The sequence below is a fragment of the Gambusia affinis genome, linkage group LG18, assembly GCF_019740435.1.
Source record: "Gambusia affinis linkage group LG18, SWU_Gaff_1.0, whole genome shotgun sequence".
In the NCBI taxonomy this organism is placed as follows: domain Eukaryota; kingdom Metazoa; phylum Chordata; class Actinopteri; order Cyprinodontiformes; family Poeciliidae; genus Gambusia; species Gambusia affinis.
This window is the reverse complement of record NC_057885.1, coordinates 18,954,005-18,972,333: the sequence shown is the minus strand read 5'-3', so window position 1 is coordinate 18,972,333 and position 18,329 is coordinate 18,954,005. Positions and strand designations below refer to the sequence as shown.

The window sequence follows — 18,329 nt, the reverse complement described above, 5'->3', positions numbered from 1 at the left end:
ACAACTGACCAAACTGCTTTACTAATAAGATCCCAAATTACTTTAATATGAGGGATTTTATTATGTACAGTATCATTTTAACTTAATCGATTAAGCAAAATCAAAACATTTGAACAGATGAACAAATAAAGTCTGAAAAACAGACATTAATGCATAATTCCATGTGTGTATTTGCAGATCTCAGTGGACACGCTGTCCTGGGAGTTTATAGTGTCCACTGTGGATGACAGCAACCTGCTTACCCCGCCTGAGGTGACGCCCCGTTATCATCCAGATTTCCATCAGAATCTCTCTTTCCTCTCGGCCTGACAGCAGCACATTTTATTCGTCTCTCTTATCATTTTGATGTTTCCTCTTTTTGTTTTTTTTATGAAGTTCTTTAAAATCAAGTAACATCTCCATCGGCCCCCATTTTTCCAGCTCCCATCTTGTTCTCTTTGTAATTTATCCTCTATTCCTGTTATGATTTCGCCTCCATTTTCTATTTTTCTCACCCATCCTGTATTATTTTTAACATTTTGTTACCTGAATGTTGTAAGAACATTTTGTCCTTGTTTTTGGGCTCATTCATATACAGGGCCAGTCAGAAATGTACATACACTCACCATGGGCAACAGTTAAGTGTTAATATTGGTAATTTAATGATGCACATTTATATAAGAAACAACTAATATTTAATTAAAACACATTAACTTATAGTTGCGGGGAGGTTAAAGTGGTTGGTTTGCTTGTAGAAGCAGTAGAAATAAACCAATAAAAGTACAAAAAATGTGAATTTTACACAACATATCCCCTCTAAACTTCACATCCAGACTTTTGTTCAGTTCATTGAGGTTACAGTGCAAGTGAAACTGATGGTGACTTAATGTAAACTTTAGTACCTTTTCTCTCCGTCTCCTCGCTCGTTCAGGATGGAGTTTATGTGAAAGGCTTGTACCTGGAGGGGGCAGGTTGGGACAGGAAGAACTCGTGTCTGGTGGAAGCTGAGCCCATGAAGATGGTCTGCCCAATTCCCACCATCTACTTTAAACCAGTGGAAAACCGCAAGAAGATGTCCAAGAGTGAGCCATGTGTTGAAATGATTTGTTTAACGATGCCATTGTGATTTCAACGCCTTCACCTCGTGCCGTCTCCTTTCCGTCCGTAGGTATGTACCTGTGTCCGTGTTATTACTTCCCAGTGCGCGCTGGGAAAGACGGACGGCCGGCGTATGTGGTCGCCATTGAACTCAAATCCGGAGCTGTGTCTCCAGACCACTGGGTGAAGAGAGGGACTGCTCTCCTCATGAGTCTGGACAACTAAAGGCTCACACATTTCTAATATTTCCTTTCTTATTTTAGATTTTGTTTACCAAATGTTTATAGTTTCTGAATCATAAAGTAGAAAGGCGCGATGCGCATACATTGATGTAAGTTGTTCTTTGATGTTTGTGCTCTCTCCCCTCTCTGTTCGTCTTCCATCTGTCTTTACAAGAGTATTTATTCCACTGATAAGAGAACATGCCTGGGGAAGTAACGCTCACTGTTTCATTGGAATCACCTTTGAAACATCTGGACCAAGTCACTGTTTTGGTCAGAAAATGTCTGACTGTGCGCTTATTGACTTTAAGCCCCCTAAAATACTTTGAATTTCAATAAACCTTGACTACGATTGTAAAGATAGACAATTTAGAGCTTGCTTAGTACGAACAAAAGAACAGCCATATTTGTTTAAATATTAAAGAAATATGGCATGGTTTGAGTCGATTAGAAGTAAAACATATTAAAAAACAAAATAACAGTTTTTAGGGTGAGTTGAGGCTCATCTTCATCTCTTCATCTCAGAAGGAGACAGGGACTGAAGGAGAGCAAATGAATCCTGATGAAGCTTCATGGACGGGACGTTTGGAGTCAGTCAGTCGGCCGTTTTGAGAGCGAGAGAACGCCCAGATTTCCCCTCCAGATAGATTCAACCCAAACTTTTCAAAGGGAGAGAGAGAATAAAAAACAAGAGAAGGAGCCTGGAGAAAGAACGATCCAGTAATGAGAGAGGGGAACCGGGAAGGGGCTGGTGGAGGGGAGCAGTTCAAGGTTGCATTCAGCAATAAGGACTGTCCTGACCAAACACGGACTTCCTTTTGGGTTTAAGAGGCTCTTTATCAAATCCTAGTCTTTGTCAGTGTGTGTGAGTATGTGTGTGTGTGTGTGTGTGATGGCACATTGGTGGTCTCCAGTTAGTGGGAGGTGGAGGGAGGGCAGCTTTGAATTCAAATTCAAATGGGCTTATTCTTCAGGCCCGGTTCTGACAGACATCAGACTTGAAGCTGGAATGTAAATGTGGCATTTTTGGATGTCCGTACTCCAGGAATAGTTTGTTTCTTCTAAAAGTCACGGGGGAAAATTAAGTACAGCTTTCATTGTTTCTAGAAAGTGTGGGTCGAAGTTGAACTCCACTCTCTGCTCTACATGAATGTAAACCCCAGCCACTTGGGACGCTGAAATTCCAAGGCCCAATGATACTTGACATATTTGTTGGCGTTCAGGAAGGAGCCAAATACATTTATTTTCCTTTGAACTGATTGACTGAACCCTCAAGAGTGGAAATAAGGAAGATTGTAGATATTAGTTTTGTGGTAGTACTAGAATGGTTATATATTTACCAATTAGATTTTTTTCCTGAAAAGTTTTTAAGTTGGTATTTAATACGGCAGCTCCTTGCATCAACTGTGGTAAGCTGTGGTAGAAACATTTTATTTTACAAAACACCTTTTAGGGTGCATCAACCAGCAATGTGACTTTTATCCCTTTCAACTATAACATGAACAAATTAAAACAATGTACTGTGAACAATGGTGAATTTGCTTGGTTTGGTGACACACTAAGATTACAAGGAGCCCCCATCTGACCACAACCTAGCCCAGGGCATTATTTATGTATTGACCGCCACTGTATGCAGCTATTAAGTAAGGATTATTCAAACAGTAAAAACTTTACATTACTACTGTTCAACCTAGTCCCATTGAACTAAGCCAACTGAGACTTATGTGACCTTTTGTTGACTTTTCCCAGCATGGATTTTCCCTCTAGTTTCCAGTTTCTTGTAAAGCTTAAAGCACCTGGTGACTTAAAGTACCGTCATAAGATTACAGCAGGTTCCTCAACCACAAAGGTATGAGGTTAAAACCAGAGGTTCTCCAGTGTATTACTGTAACCTGGAAGAGAGGGAGGAAGGCTGCCAGGCAGGCAGGCAGGCAGGCAGGCAGGCAGGCAGGGAGGGAGGGAAGAGGAAGGGGAAAAAGAGGCGTTCAGCGGTAGAAGAGAGAGGAGGGGAACCGGAGGGAAAGACTCCTCTGCTTCAATGGAATAAAAACTGCGCAGTTTCTTTTAAGGAGTCCTCATCCACAGTTCAGTTCGTGCGTAGTGGACACCTCTGGAGGATGATTCAGGGATGGTGGCTCTTGCCTTTTCCTGGCTCTAGCCTTCCATTTATTTATTTATTTATTTCAGTGCCAGCTCAAAGGAAGAAGAGGAGCTGTGCAATCATTCAGAAAAGGCGATGCGACTATGCAGAGGTGCAACATGCAGACACGGTGGGTTTTCTTTCTGTTCCCCTCGCTGCACCTAAACGGGTTTTTTTTTTGCTGGATGGAGCTCTATACGTGGTTTGGAAATGACAGAGGAGAAGACGGTTCTTTTAAGGGGGCTGCGTCATCCCCGGATGGGCATGGAGGTGGACTGCTGTGCAGATCTTTCTGGATTTCGCTGCTGATTCTGGGACTAACATCTAAAAAGGTGAGAATAAGCGCAGATTGTAAGCCGTTCCTGTACGTAATATAGCAGAGCTACCGTCTTCTTCCTGTTACAAATGGAGGATTTTCATGACGTTATATAATTACTAATAATGTCTTAACTTTGCATGCATGCTTGTGTTGAGTTTGAGCTGGTTTTGTCTTGTTTTGCGGGATTATTCCCCTCCTAACATCATAGTGAAAGTGGAATGATGTCACGTTTTCTACAGTAAAGGAAGGGGATAGTTTACGGGAATGAAGCTGATGTCGCAATCATCTTGTGTAGACCCCACGTTTCCACGATAATACGCAGATTTAAAAAAGAGTCGATAAATGGAGTGGGTTGGCGCGGCCGTCCTGTTTGGCTCATTTATGCGGCTATAATTGCTGGTTTATGGGGTGAAATGCGGGCTCTACGCTTTTTAGAGGAAAGGGGTGTCGCATTTTCTTTCTGAAATGTCATGTGGTGAAGTTGTGGCGGGTTCTCTACTATTTCCAGGAAGAGCGTTTGAATTTTCTTCCCCTTGGATTTTTTTTCTCCCCCTGTCTCCACCCCTCTTCATGCTGCTTCTCCATCTGACATTTGCCTTCTTCGCCACTAGATGGCGACACAGGACAGGAAATCAGACAGGACGTCACCTGGTTGGCTTATTTACCACCGTGGTAATTCTAAAGTTTTGGGTCGGGACTCCGCCGTGGTTCAGTTACAGGACTTAGCTAAATTTTTCAAGTTTAGCTTGTTCACTTTATTCTAAAGAAATTAATCATTGACTATTTTTGTAGCTGTATTGGTAAAAAAGAAATTTGGCAAAGTAACTACAAAAGTTTGTTTTTAAGTGGATGTCACTAGATAAACGAGGTCATATTTACGAATTAATTAAAGACAACACAGAAAACCTCTTTGTGTTTTCTGTAAAAAGATTGTAATTACCTTTAATTAAAAGCAAAATTTCCTTCTCCATCAACAACGTGTGCTGTGTGGCTAGTTTAACTGCAGGGATTTGCTCTTTCCTCTAGAGGGCGACACGCCCAAACTCCAGCTTCTTTATTGTCTACAGTTACACCTGAGTGTTATTCGGGTTTGCTTGGAGAATTAATGGTTTATGTTTGAGAAGAAGTCAGTAAAAGCTTTAAACTATCACATTTATGGTTAAGTTTTTCTTTCAAACGTAATTTATTATTCATGTGTACTCTTCAGCGTCTTCACAGTGGCACAGTTGGTAACACCGTTGCCTTGCAATAGGAAGGTCCTGGGTTCGATTCCCAGCCTGGGGTCTTTTTGTATTGGGTTTTTGGATGTTCTCCCTGTGCATGCGTGGGTTCTCTCTGGGTACTCCGGCTTGTTTGTCCTTTCTGTCTCTGTGTTGCCCTGCGATGGACTGGCGACCTGTCCAGGGTGTACCCCGCCTCTCGCTCGAAAGGTTCGCTGGAGATCGGCACCCCACTAGGGACAAGGGTGTAAGAAAATGGATGGTTGGTGTACTCTTCTGCAAGCATGCAGGTTGTATTTGTCAGAATAAACTTTAGATTCAGTACTGGATTGCAGACTAACTTAAGATGTTTGCTGGAAACAGGAGGGAAATGATCTGACATGCAACCCTTATCTCCAGATTAGAGATTGTGGGGATCTGATAAATTTCCTGCTTTCTACGAGGATTCAAGTACAGAGGCGAGTGGGTTTTCTGATCCTCTGACTCCTGTTGCTTGTGTATATGTTTTCTGTTGCTTGTTCTGTGTTTGCTGTAATAAACTTTTTGCTGATTTTTTTCTTTTTTTTTTTGTTCTTTTTACTTTCGACTGATTTAGGACAAAAAGTTTCACCTTCATAAGTTTCTGTGTTTCTTTGCAGAAGCGGAGTGAGGATGGGAAGGCGTCTCAGTGCTGTGTTTGAAGAACCGCCAGCGCCGGACTGAAGCCGTGAGAAATCACTGCAGGCTGCTGGAGGAAGATGGATGAGATTCACCTCGACACCTGCAGCTGGAAAAATCCTCCATGTAATGGTAAAGTGGCTGAAGCTGCCCTTTTGTTTTATCGCAAAATAATTGTTTGTCATAAAAACATTATAAAGTTAAAAATATGTATAAATGTATTTCTTTTTTTAGAATTTATCTAAGATTAAATGTTTTTATTAAATTATACATTTCCACTGATTGGACTTTATTTCAAATTTAAATTATCTTATTTTTATTAACCATGTAGAATTTTCTGATTTTAAAATTTTATACTTTTTTTTTTTTTTTTTTTTTTTTTACACAGAAATTAAAAGCAAGAGATTCTCAAGCAAGCAGAGTGCTTATCATATTACTGATGCATTCATAAAATATTCATTCAAATGCACAACATTTGGCATCTTCTCTGTAAACATGACAGTCACAGCTTAGTTCTGCACCAACAATCAGTAGCTTTTTCTGTTTTTACTAGTTTGAAGCAAAAATTTAAAAAAAATCAACAGAAAAATCCTGGAAATTTATGTCTGAAAATGTGTAGAAAAAGAGTCGGAATGATGACAAGCAGACAGTTGGTTGTTCTTCCCACTAATATAACATTTTGTTGAGTAATCCACATGCTAGCAGCAGACAGATTGAGCAGATCCTTATCAAACTCACTGGTGTGTTATTTTCTCTTCCTGCTGCAGAACAGGAGCTCTGACCTGCATCCGTCTGCACGCGAACAGAGCGTACCTGCTCAGGTAAGACCTCCTGACCTCTTATCTCCACCTGCCTGACTAGTCGGCGGTGATGAATGAGACACGCGTGACTTCACGGTTCAGCTCTGTTGGGAGGTGGGAACGGCAGAATGTTTGTCGGAGTTCATCGGACAACAATACAACCTTTAGATTTGTGCACAACATGGCACGGTTGAGGAAATTGGGCTGTTTCAGTGCGAAAGCAGTCTGCGTGTGGGAGCAGCCTCTAACATTCAGCTGATCCACTCAGAGAGGCTGATCTGTTTGAAGTTGTCACATATTTGTTTTTCCTGGACTGATGCGAGTCTGTTTAGACATCACGAGCCGGTCCGACTGGTTCATTTCTTTAAAACATTTTATTCTTCATTGCTTTTGTTAAGCTGCCAACTTGCCTTTAACCGCGCTGCTGGTTTTGTAACGAGTTCCCTTTTATCAAGAGTACACAGCGTTGGATTCAGTTTATGTTTCACTGTTTATTTAAACTTGAGAAGATTTAAAACAATTTACCTGCAACATGTTTTCATTTTTTTTTTTTTTCCTTATTTATTGCTTTTACTGAAGGGCTTTCAAGACGTACGGAGTGCAAATACTGCCAGAAAATATAGAGTAACTTCAGGAATAAACAGGAGATTAATTGCTGTGATCATTAATGTAAGAAAAAAAATCCAAAGTAGTCCAAAAAAAAACAACAAGTAGACATTTAAACTGAATGATAATTAAAAGGGGAAAATGGAAAAATAAGAAAAAAATTGCGCAATAAAATGAATTTTTAAAATACCTGAAGACAAAAGAAAAAAAATCACAAAATATTTTTGAAAAATCAATGAACAAAAATGAATTTTTATTTAAGTAAACATAGTGGAAGGGGTGTTGATGTACTAAATTATTACAAATTCAGCTATAAAAAAAATTTATTAATTATTATAAAGCTATTAACTTATGCAACATTACATATATTGCGTTTTTTATTTTATTTTATTTTTTCCATTTTTCAGCCTTGTTATTAATCTACTGCCTAATGAAATGACAAAAATAAAATTTCTAGGTGTGTTTTCAATTTTCAAGCAAAAATAAATAAATCTCTTAACTCATGAGTTTGCCACAACTTGTAAAGAAAATTAATTTTTTGTGGATATATATGCACATATTTCTAATTTGGTAGTAGTAATTCTCTATAACAGGTTGTCACCCCCAACCTGTTACAGAGGTGCTTACACACCTAACTTAACAGCAGCTCTGTTTCGTTTTCACACACCTTCTGACATCTGTCTCAAACACCCCCTCTCTCTTCTCGCTGACGGTTTTGATCCGCCGCTTGGGGACAAAGACGCACGTTTCCTCTAAATCCGGTGTCTCACAGGACGCAGCTAAGTCTTACACACCTGAGGGGGTTTGTTACGAGCTTTGCAGCTTTGTTTCATACATCCACAGCCGGCCACAAATCAGATCAATTACACATGCGAACGGATGCAGAAACACACACACACACACATACACACACACACACACACACACATGGTCGTTTTGTAATAATAAAATGGCAGCCATGCTTACAAATTCTCATATTCTTTGGGCTCATCCCAACAAAACCATAAAATATACATAATGAACGTCTTAAAGATTACGTTTTCAGTGTGCCAGCTACAAAATTACATAAATACTGGGGACAATGAGATGGAAACAAAACAAGTCGGAAAATGTGGCCCAGATTTAGTGTGATCTCTGTTATTGAGATTTTGCAATAGTTTCACATTTTAAGAACTCCTTCGTCGTCCTTCCCTGTAGTACTCTAGTGAAGGAAGTTACTAGAGTAGTTAAGATGTTAAAACATAAATACTACCACATTTAATGAGTGTATGGACTTTGTCAGAAAATTTGTTTCCATTCAGCTCCAAACAGCTGGATTGAAAATCCATCCATCCATCCATCCATTTTCTAACACCCTTCGTCCCTAATGGGGTCGGGAGGGTTGCTGGTGCCTATCCCCAGCTAACGTTCTGGGCGAGAGGCGGGGTTCACCCTGGACAGGTCGCCAGTCTGTCGCAGTGGACTGAAAATGATGAGCTTCAATCTGGTGGCATGCTGTCTGCTTTGCACTCTCTGTTTGGGATGTCTGGGTTGTAAACTGATTTTCTTCCTGGAATAATGAAAAATATCAACTATAGGAAACTCTTATGGCGCAAGGCTCCATCTCATTTATTTCCACTGGAGGTGATAAAAAAAGTGTTTTCCTTTTTGATAGTGTGAAAAGAAGCTGGTGGTGGGACAGTAAAAGACGGTTTGTTGTAAAGCCTTGTGAGGCTTTTTTGCCACCAGACTGATGGTTAGAAACTGGACAGGGAAATGGTGATAAAGGTGGCTGTCATATAAAAATACTTTTTATTCAAGTAAATGAAGCAATTCAAGTCCTGTGAAGTCAAAATGAGACAAGTCATACAAATGATTTGTCTCATTTTGTATTGAGATGCAAAGAAAATGTACACAGTTTAATTGCGTAAAGGCATTGAAAGTTCAATGCTCTGTTAAGAGTGAACGGAGTCTGGCTGTCTTGAAATGTGTTGGTCTAACTGCGCTGCTGTGTTATCTACTCGAAGCATTCACCCTGCTGAGGTGAATTTTCTTTGGTGCAGACAAAGAGTCTGCGTGGTGCAGGATGAGATCAATAAACATTTGCTTAAATTCAGAATCAGGGGAGTATATTTTTCAGTTTAAATTACGTTAATAATTTGCAATTCTTGTGCTACGCGATTTATTTATTCATTTATTTATTTTGTCGTGTTTAGGAGGTCAGTGTCAAACTGTCTATTAAACATATAGAAAGAGGAATGCTGGAGCATTATTTACTTAAAACTGCATGTATCCTAAAACTACAAAATAAATTTCCTGGAGTTATACCTAATTGTAGATTCTGTGTAATGGCAAAATGTCAGGGACAAGAGGCGAAGTGGAACTTTTAAAATGTGTGTTTGTGTAGCAGAGAGGCACAGAAGTAAAGATGAGTGTTTTAGAGGATGACCGTTCTGCATCTGAACGGCATGACAAAGAACATTTCCAGGCTTACTCGTTCAGTATGAACATAACTTCAGACTCTGAGTCAAACAATGCTGTCCGTCGAACGTGCCATAAATAATGTGGGTTTGTGTCCGATCGCAGGTTTTCCTCTCTGCTTGGGGTGATCTCAGTGGAGCTCAGATTGTGTCTAAACACGTGACTCTCCAGAGTTTGGCAGAACCGTTAACACTGCTGTTTTGATGTCGGCTCGCTTTAAGTAAAACGACTCCATGTGGCGCACCTGGTTCCAGTTTGGTCAGATGGCTTATTTAGACTGGGTTCTAGTTTAAGGCTCGAGAGATGAGTGGCACATGCTCCGTTTAAGGACTTGGTAGTTAAAGCCACATTTAACTACCAAGTGGTTTATGCCCTCAAATACTTTTGACTGTATTTGAGGGCATAAACTATAATATGCAGTTTATTTTCTGTTTCACTCGATAACTATTGATTATTGATTTATTTGTCCAGCAGGTGGCTTTTCATCCTTCTCTTTCTCTACCTTTCAAATCAGTTTTTGATTTCATAACTCGATAAGTTGGAGAATTTTCACCCCCTCTAGTGGCTTCAACCTGTTTTGTAATTTAAGTTTTTACATTAAATCCTTTGCTTCCTCTTTGGTTTTCTCTGTTCCCTCCTTTCTACTGTACCTACCAATGAAAACAGACCGTCTGAGAGCCTGAGAATGAAGATAGTAAAAAGAAAAAAGAGCGAGCACAGCCAGAGCTGATGTGAAGAGAGGTGGAGGGAGCTGAGTCAGGATGCCTGGAGGCTGGATAGCAGGAAGCAGTGGGTGAGATGGAGGACAGGAAGGACGGAGGGAGACAGAGACTCCTCTTCACCGGCCTCTTTCTCCTCGTCATCGTCAGCGAGGCAGGAGTGGCGAAGGGAGAGGTGGAGCTGACATCATTCACTTCCTGGAGGGCCTCGAGGGTGTATTGTGGTTGTCTGCCTTTTAGAGGCCTTTAATGGTCCCAAACTACAGCTGGCTCAGGAACGCTGTGGGAACACTGGCTTTAGTAAAATAAATAACAGAAGCACAACATAAGAGCAATTTTAAAGGCGTGATGAAAGTGCGATGCAGATAGGTTATATAACGTTCCTGTCATGTTAGGTATCCAAAGGTTTTTCCTACTTTTTTTTATTCTAAACTTTATTTAACAATGAAATGTGTGAAGCATCAAAGATTACTAAAATGACAAGATATTGTGAAAACATTTTTTTTTTTTTTTTTTTTAACCTGGAAACCTGGCTGGGATAGGCAGCAAAACATGTGTCCAGAAATAATACATAGATAAATCTTTATTGTCATTGTCACAAGAACAATAACATTTAAAAAGTGCCATCAGTCAGTGCATATGCTTATTTAATTGAGCAAGTTACACAATTAGAATTTTTACACACTGAAATGTGCTGAAAATGTGATAGAATAGCTATATTGTCATTGTCACAAGAACAACAAAATTTAAAAAGTGTCATCATTCAGTGCATATGCTTATTTAATTGAGCAAGTTACACAATTAGAATTTTTACACACTGAAATGTGCTGAAAATGTGAAACAGAATCAAGTTCAAATGCTTGTAAATTAGATTTAGAGATAAATCAGTCCTGCTGTATTTCACATGTAAAAGGAGCAGAAAGGACCATAGTTCATCTCTGAGCTGTGGATTTCTTTGGAGCTCCAGTGACTTCTTGGTGGTTCTGATTCCGAACCGCAGTAAGATCTATTATTCACAAATGGAGAAAACAGAGCATCAGTGAACCTTTGTGGTCTTTCAGAATAACTTGGAGCTACTCCTTTATTCATGAAAGAGCCTAAAACAACCTGGAAACCTCTGCAGACTGAGCCAAAATGGCTGCCGCTGCTGCCCAAACTGAACATAACAATCATTCTTATAGACATCTTTATGATCTCCAAAACCTTTGGGAGGAAATGTATCTGTGGAATGAAGGCTGAACGTGTCTCCTGTTCCATCTGGAGTAAAACTGATGCAACTTTTCATCAAAATAAATGAATAAATAAAACCATCTCACCAGTGGTCAAACACGGTGGTGGTAGTATGATGGACTTGGAGTGTTTTGTTGCTTCAAGACCTGGACAATTTGCTGTAATTGCTTAAATCATCAGTTTGTGACATGACTCCAACAACGATGCAGCCGAAACTGTAAATGTGTGATTTTAGTTCCCAATCGAACTGAGTCCACCAAACTATCCTATGAAAACACCATAGATAATGAAATCATGAAAGAAGCCAAATTTATTTCCTCAGATTGTCTCTCTTTGATTCTAAAATTGTCCAAAAGCTGAGAAAAAAGACAAAAACAGAGGAAACCAGTCAGAAAATACTTTTTCCACTGTGCCGTACATGTATGGGCACTGCAGTGTGTTGGGCTCACTCTGATTTGGACCCTGTGAATCCTGAATGTTGAAGCCCTCCATGAGGAGTTTAGTCACAGAGACATGCAGTCTGCTGCGACGGTCTTTTATAATGAATTTGTTGCTGCATTGGTGTTGATTCTTGGCATGTTTGTTGTTCTCGATAGACGAGCTGCCATGGAAACCGGGATCTGAGAAAATATTTCTTGTTACTTTTATATCCATGAGGACATAATGACGTTCGACCTTGGTTTTATTTTCCCTGTAGCTATAAGAACAGGACAATGAAAATGTCTTTTTATTGGCTAAAATGTTTCAGAATTCACTCACTCCTGCAGACACGTTTTCATCTTCACCCTTTTTGTGAAGATCCTTCATAGCAGAGACTATTCACACACTTGGTTTTAGGTACGGAAGAAGGTCTAGCAACTAGTTTTGTTTTTAAGCAAAAAGAGGCTAGAGAACAGTGAAACTGAAAGTGTCTGAAACGGGCTTACGCAGGTTTAGTGGTCGGAGGATCTGCTTCTCTGTTCTAAGGAAAAAGTGCAAATCTCATCAAATCCCAGCTTCTCTCCAACCGAATCCCTTTCTTGAACAAATCCAGGCCTCGTCGTGTTGGACTCTCTCACCCCTGAACCCCCCTCCTCCCTCAGTCACTCCCCTCCCAAAGCTCCTGTTCTGGCTTTCTGCCTCTCAGGTTTCTCCCTACACCCCTGGCCCCCCTTTGACCCTGTGTTACCCCCTCATCTACCTCCTCCCTTTCCCCAGGGCTTGCCCACAGCTCCCAGTCCTTTGTGCTCCTTCGCCTCGCCCCCCCCCCTGCCTTTGTGTGCGAGAGGCCAGCGAAGGGTGATGGGATAGGCGACAGAGAAAGAAAAGGATCCAGTTGATCACACATGAAGCATTTTATTTTGACACACTATCGTTTGATTGGGTAGATTTGCGGGCCTTGTCTTTTGTTTTCCTCATGTACTGCCTTCTCTGAAAAACCCAGTTAAACATCCAGAAGGTTTGACTTGGCTGTAATTTAGTAAACACTCCATTCTGATTGCTGGCATGTCTAGACTGAGCAGGTCCAGTTTCATAACTTCTGATACAGGCAGTTGATGGAGCGTCCGATGGACGATGTAGTGAGTGAAGCTCACTAAATGAAGAAAACCCCTGAGTTATGTGTGATGTCACATTCTGGGTGTTCATCAGGACTGGTTGTCTTGATATATAATAACCTAACCAGTAAGCCACACAAGCCAGATGACACCATTTAGAAATCAAGTATCATCAATTAAATAGTCAAATTTTCTAATTTCCTGTCAACTTTTCTGTACTCAAAAACATGTTGGCTCACTGGTGGACTCACCTAGTCTGCCACCAGACTTAGTAAGTTTTCTTGAGGAAATCCTAATGAAATCATCGTGAAAAATTGGCAAAAGATCCAAGTTAAAAGTGGATCATTGCTAATTTCTTTTGTGCTGACACAACAATGATTTATTCCTTAAACAATTACTTATTTATTGAAGAGACGACATGACTCATTAATTTATAGGTTTTAGTTGGTTAAAGAAAAAGATAATCCTGGACAGAAAATTAGTAGAAAAAATATTCCGGTGTCCAAAGAGGAACATTAAGAGTTTTCACAACTTATATTCCGGTAGATTTTGTTCAACTGAGGGACCAAAATTTCAACATTTGTTTCGTTCTCAGCTGGTTAACAATCCAAGCCCTTTGAAAAACATCCTCTCTTTGCTCACTTGTGGTGGCGGTGCACCAAGAACCACTGAAAGAAACAACACAAGAACTTCTGAAGAAGACACTGAATGCAACTTCTTCTTAACAAAATGTAAACAAAAATGGAGTAGTGTCAGATTTTAGCAGTTGTAGGATTTCTCTTTGTCTTTGGCAAAAGACTACAGGGATATTCTCCCACTAGCGCTACACTAACACATTTGTTTTGGTTGTATTTACCCAGAATGCCCTGCGCTACAGTCTGCTTTCTGCTTTTGGAGCGATCTTCGGTCTGCTTGATATTCACATATGAATTCGAACAGCACTAGAGTTCACTTCAACCTCACTGAGTTTTATTTTTTATTTTTTTTGGTTTGCATCAGAGTTTAGTTGCACATTTACACCTCTCCAAACGAACGAGACTTTCTAGGCAAACAAATTGGAGTTTGATTTAAAATGACTAAATATGGCGGGTGTGAAAATGTTAATCACCACTATTTAAGAAGAAATTGTCTATTTTCAAGGAAATGATAAAGAAGTAGAGAAATATTCAAACTACGACTAGGTAAGGCTGTCACATCTGCCTCTAACCACATGATTACTTTGCAAACATTTGCAACACATTCACCTGACAGGTGACACGGGTCGCTGAGTTTTAACAGTGGAAGTGAGCCATTATGTTACTAAGAGGTCTTTACGGTGTGTCAGTTAGAAGGCCAGACACTCAAGACATTATTCACCCACGGACTTACCTGCTGGCAAGTCAACAATAAAAACATCCAGGGATCTGCAGAGGGAGCAGCTTGTCAGCACCTGTGGATCTAAAACCCATGATAACTGATGTGTCTGGGAGAACAAGGCCGGAGTGTGATCGTGGAGTTGAAAGCGTTAATAAGGTTGTCAGGGTGTCTGTACATGCATTATGCATCTCTTTGTTCCCATGCATTTTTCAAAACCCGCGCAACAAGAAAAGGTGGGTCATGTTTGGTGCCGCTGCTGTTTTGTGTGAAATCCTCTCGCTGAGAGCGGACGCTCTGTGGGAAGAGTTTATTCCTGGAAAGACGGCTGCCGCCGCTGTTATCATAGCTAACTCGATTAGAAGAGCTACAGCCGCCGTGGCCTCTGCTCCGAGCTGCATTATGACACACACAGACAGCCATTAACCCGTTCCGCCGCAGCGCAAAAGATGCACTCTACATATGATTCAATCAGCTCAGATGAAACAGAATTTACACTGTAGCAGCTCTTAAACATTTAACTTGTTTCAATAAAATTTTATTGAAATGTACGTTGTGTTCAGTGATGCTGAGGTTGCCTAAGATTTTACATTTTAATACGTTCTGTGAATTTATGAAGCTTCCTGAAAGTTACAGATGCTGAACATCTGTTTCACCTTTCCTTTGTGTTGCATTACAGCTGCAGTATGTAACGCTGATAAAAAAAACCCCATTCTTTACATATTTATTAACATTATTATGACGTCATGGCATCATAATATAAGACAGATAATCTGAAAAAACTGAGCTCCACTCCAAAGCTAGTATTCCCGTTTGCAGAAATACATTCGGAAAATAAAAACATGCAAAATCCAAGACCCAAATGGGTCCCATTTTCCACCCAGAATCAATCCCATAAAAACAATGACCATGAGAGCCATTATATGACCAACATACAATCCGATTTTCTTGCTATTCCTATCCATGTAGGCCCCTACATACTGTACAGGTGTCTTTCAAGCAGCTGTTTTCCGAAAAGCTGAGGTGATCAAACTCCAGTTCAACCACTGGGATCTGAGACCTCAGATCAGAGCTTTAATAGCAGCAATACAGGAAACACACGGGTCCACTGTGGTAAAATAAGAAGCTGAGTCAGAAGGGTAAACTGGGTTATGACTAAAAGAATGAGATCACACATTGTCCTCCTTTTTTTATTTTATATCAGTAGCCATCATCCAGGACAGGTTGTTCAGACTGTTTTTCATTAGCAGTTTTTTCTTGGAGGTGCAGGTTTAGCTGCTGTTTAATAAATAGTTAAAATTTTTAGAAAATAATCCAAGTTGTATGTGATGTAATTATCTTTTTCGTTCAGTAACTTTACACTCTAAAAACACAAAGTCTTACTTAGTATTTTGTGTTTTTGTCATGCCAACTTGACGTGTCTCCAGTGTTATATGTGGAAAAATCTGCCAGTGGAAATGGCATATTCAATAATTATTTACATAAAACAAGCTTGTATATCTTGCTAAAAAGTTACTTGATAGTTTTGTGTATTAAGCATATTAAGATATTTGGACTAGAAACTAAACAAACACATGTATGATTTAGGGTTTTTTGCAGTGTAGATGATCAAAATATATTCCAACCAATGTGTGACATGTTGCAGTTTAAATCAATTGCTTCAAAAATTGCATGGTCTCTTCCTCTGCTAATAGAAAATAACATTTAGCTGCTGTTGGACCAATTAACGAAATAACAACAGAAGTCTCCATTGGCAAACCAGCCTTTCATGTGAGGTGTTGACCTTTGAGAGGGATCATGCTAATTATTGATCACTTATATAAACACAAGCCACCCTAAAACCTATTATTGCCTCTTCCACTGCCTTCCTATGGAAGCCCAATGTAATTAGGCCCTGAGGTAATTGGCCGACTAATTGTAGTCTGTTAGATACATACATTGCCTGGCGTCAAACTCCAAACAAAGCTCTGTAATTTCTTTTAATTACCCGCTGTTGGGTTTGACAGCTGACCCTGAGCCCCTGTTTGTGGGGATTGTGGGTAGGTTTTGGTTCGTGGTGGGTGAAGGGATCCTAACCTTCCCTCCAGTGTGGTCAGGGCCCAAATGGATCATTCTGCCAGAGCCCACATACATCCACAGAGTGGGATGAGCAGACACACTGCCCTCGTCGTCCCCTGCTCCGGCTTTTCAGGCAGCAGACCCATTCATCACGCGTCTGTGTGCAGAGGAGCTGCTATTCATCGTCTCCCCTCCTGCTTATTCTCCAGGAGCCGGCTTGTCTCATGCTCTATCTCTCCACCTCTCTCACTAGCTCGCTCTTTGTCTTTCTGCCCCCCACCTCTGTCTCTCTTCCCCCTGTTCTTCATACCTTTGATTCGGTCTCTTGTCTTGCTCACAGCTTCTACAAATGTGGCCTTGCTGGCAGAACAAAGGCGAAACAGGCAGTTACCGATGCCTGAGTGTTTGTTCCAGATGTTTGTGCAGTATCACATTGACAACTCGCCCCTTCGAGAAATCTTTCTGCATTCCAACAATTTTATCCTAAACTGTTTACTTCATGACAGTAGCTGGAATTCAAAACAAATGTTTTGAATTCAAACAATTTGAGATACTAAATTTAACCATCAAACAAAAAAACTTAGACTTCCAGATGACCTTTGTCACTAGACTGAAAGTAGTAAGTGGTCAATAGCTTTAGGAAATGTTCGAGTATGGCCAATTGCCCATCTGCATGCTAACTGCCAATACTGAATATGCGACATGAATGCCACTGCCCACAAAAGGCTATAGATGCATGCTTCTGTAATTGGTGGAAGAACTTTATGCATCTCTGACCTAAACGGACCTAAAGAGGCTGAACAATCTGGTAAAGAAATCTGGTTCTGTTCTGTGGACGGCTGTGGAGATTCTTCATAAAATCAAGAAAATTATGGACAACCCTGACCATCCTCTTTATGAAACTGTCTTAGGAAAACAGTGTGTCTTCAATGCACTGTAATACAATCCGCTACAAGAGATTTTTTCTGCCAACAGCCGTCACTATCTACAGTAAGAATTGAATTAGAATGAGTTTTATTTAATTTTGCTTTGGGATCAATGAAGTATCAATGAACTGACCAGATAAAAGGTGTGAATAGGAACCAGGTTTTTTTATGCCTGCTGGTAATTATTGACTTCAGTCCTTTTTATCCATTTTTGAGTGTTTTCTGGAAGGTTTGCAGGAATATGGGGGGCTAAAGTCTCGCCACAGTTCAGTCACTATGTCGCTCGGATACTCAGAGACAAAGACATTGTAAAGGTTGTCTAAGACTAAGCTGGCGTCAGAACTAAAGAGTTTGATGTAGCGATGATGGATGGGCTCTACTACCAGCTCGGTTGGAGATTTAAGGTGAAAACCAGCAGAGGCTGTCACTGTGAATCATTTCAGATGTATAATTTGTTTCAGTTTCATACACTGGACCAAGTTGACAGAATAAATCCTAGGATTTCAGCCCAAAATTCAAACAAAATAAGGACTACTTGATTTGTAGTCCAAGAGCGGCTGGAGGCAGCTTTTAGAGGCGCTCCTTTACAGCTTTAGTTTAGTGAAAATGGTTTAAAGGAGCAAACAGACACTTGCCACACCAATGTCATTTTAGTTACACCCCTAGTTTTTACCGTTTTATAAATGTAAACAAAGGGCATGAATGACTGGGATATTTCCAATTGTAAGGAGAATGGAGTAAATTGGTGTAGTCCCTGCCCCCACCTGTTGCTACCTGTTGAAAGTCTGGAAATATTTCCAATTTGGGAAAACGTTTTAAAGCTACAGTTGGCACGTTAGCATGTTTGTTAATCAGCTGACTGCAGACTTACTAATCAACCAGAACCAACTAAGGCTACGACAGCTGGAAAATGTGACCCAAGTCCAATTTTTTAATCTTTTTGCACATATCCAATCTATATCCAGCTTTATATGGCAATCTGAACAACCCGGACTGCCACAAAGTCTG

General features: G+C 40.3%; 2 protein-coding genes across 3 annotated transcripts in view; both read left to right on the top strand.

Annotated features, from left to right (window-relative positions):
• The window catches only part of dnah2 (dynein, axonemal, heavy chain 2), a 63,601-nt gene extending 62,194 nt beyond the window's left edge, over window positions 1-1,407 (top strand). For both annotated transcript variants that reach the window (XM_044097442.1, XM_044097443.1), the window contains 3 exons: window positions 178-252; window positions 911-1,061; window positions 1,148-1,407. In XM_044097442.1, coding sequence (XP_043953377.1) covers window positions 178-252; window positions 911-1,061; window positions 1,148-1,302 — 381 coding nt within the window. In that variant the 3' untranslated portion in view covers window positions 1,303-1,407. The remainder of the gene's footprint in view (window positions 1-177; window positions 253-910; window positions 1,062-1,147) is intronic.
• A 1,860-nt stretch (window positions 1,408-3,267) lies between these two features.
• kdm6ba (lysine (K)-specific demethylase 6B, a) overlaps window positions 3,268-18,329 on the top strand; it is a 107,051-nt gene continuing 91,989 nt past the window's right edge. The window contains exons 1-3 of the mRNA XM_044097436.1: window positions 3,268-3,770; window positions 5,616-5,766; window positions 6,402-6,455. The gene's annotated coding sequence lies outside the window, so the exon portion shown is untranslated. The remainder of the gene's footprint in view (window positions 3,771-5,615; window positions 5,767-6,401; window positions 6,456-18,329) is intronic.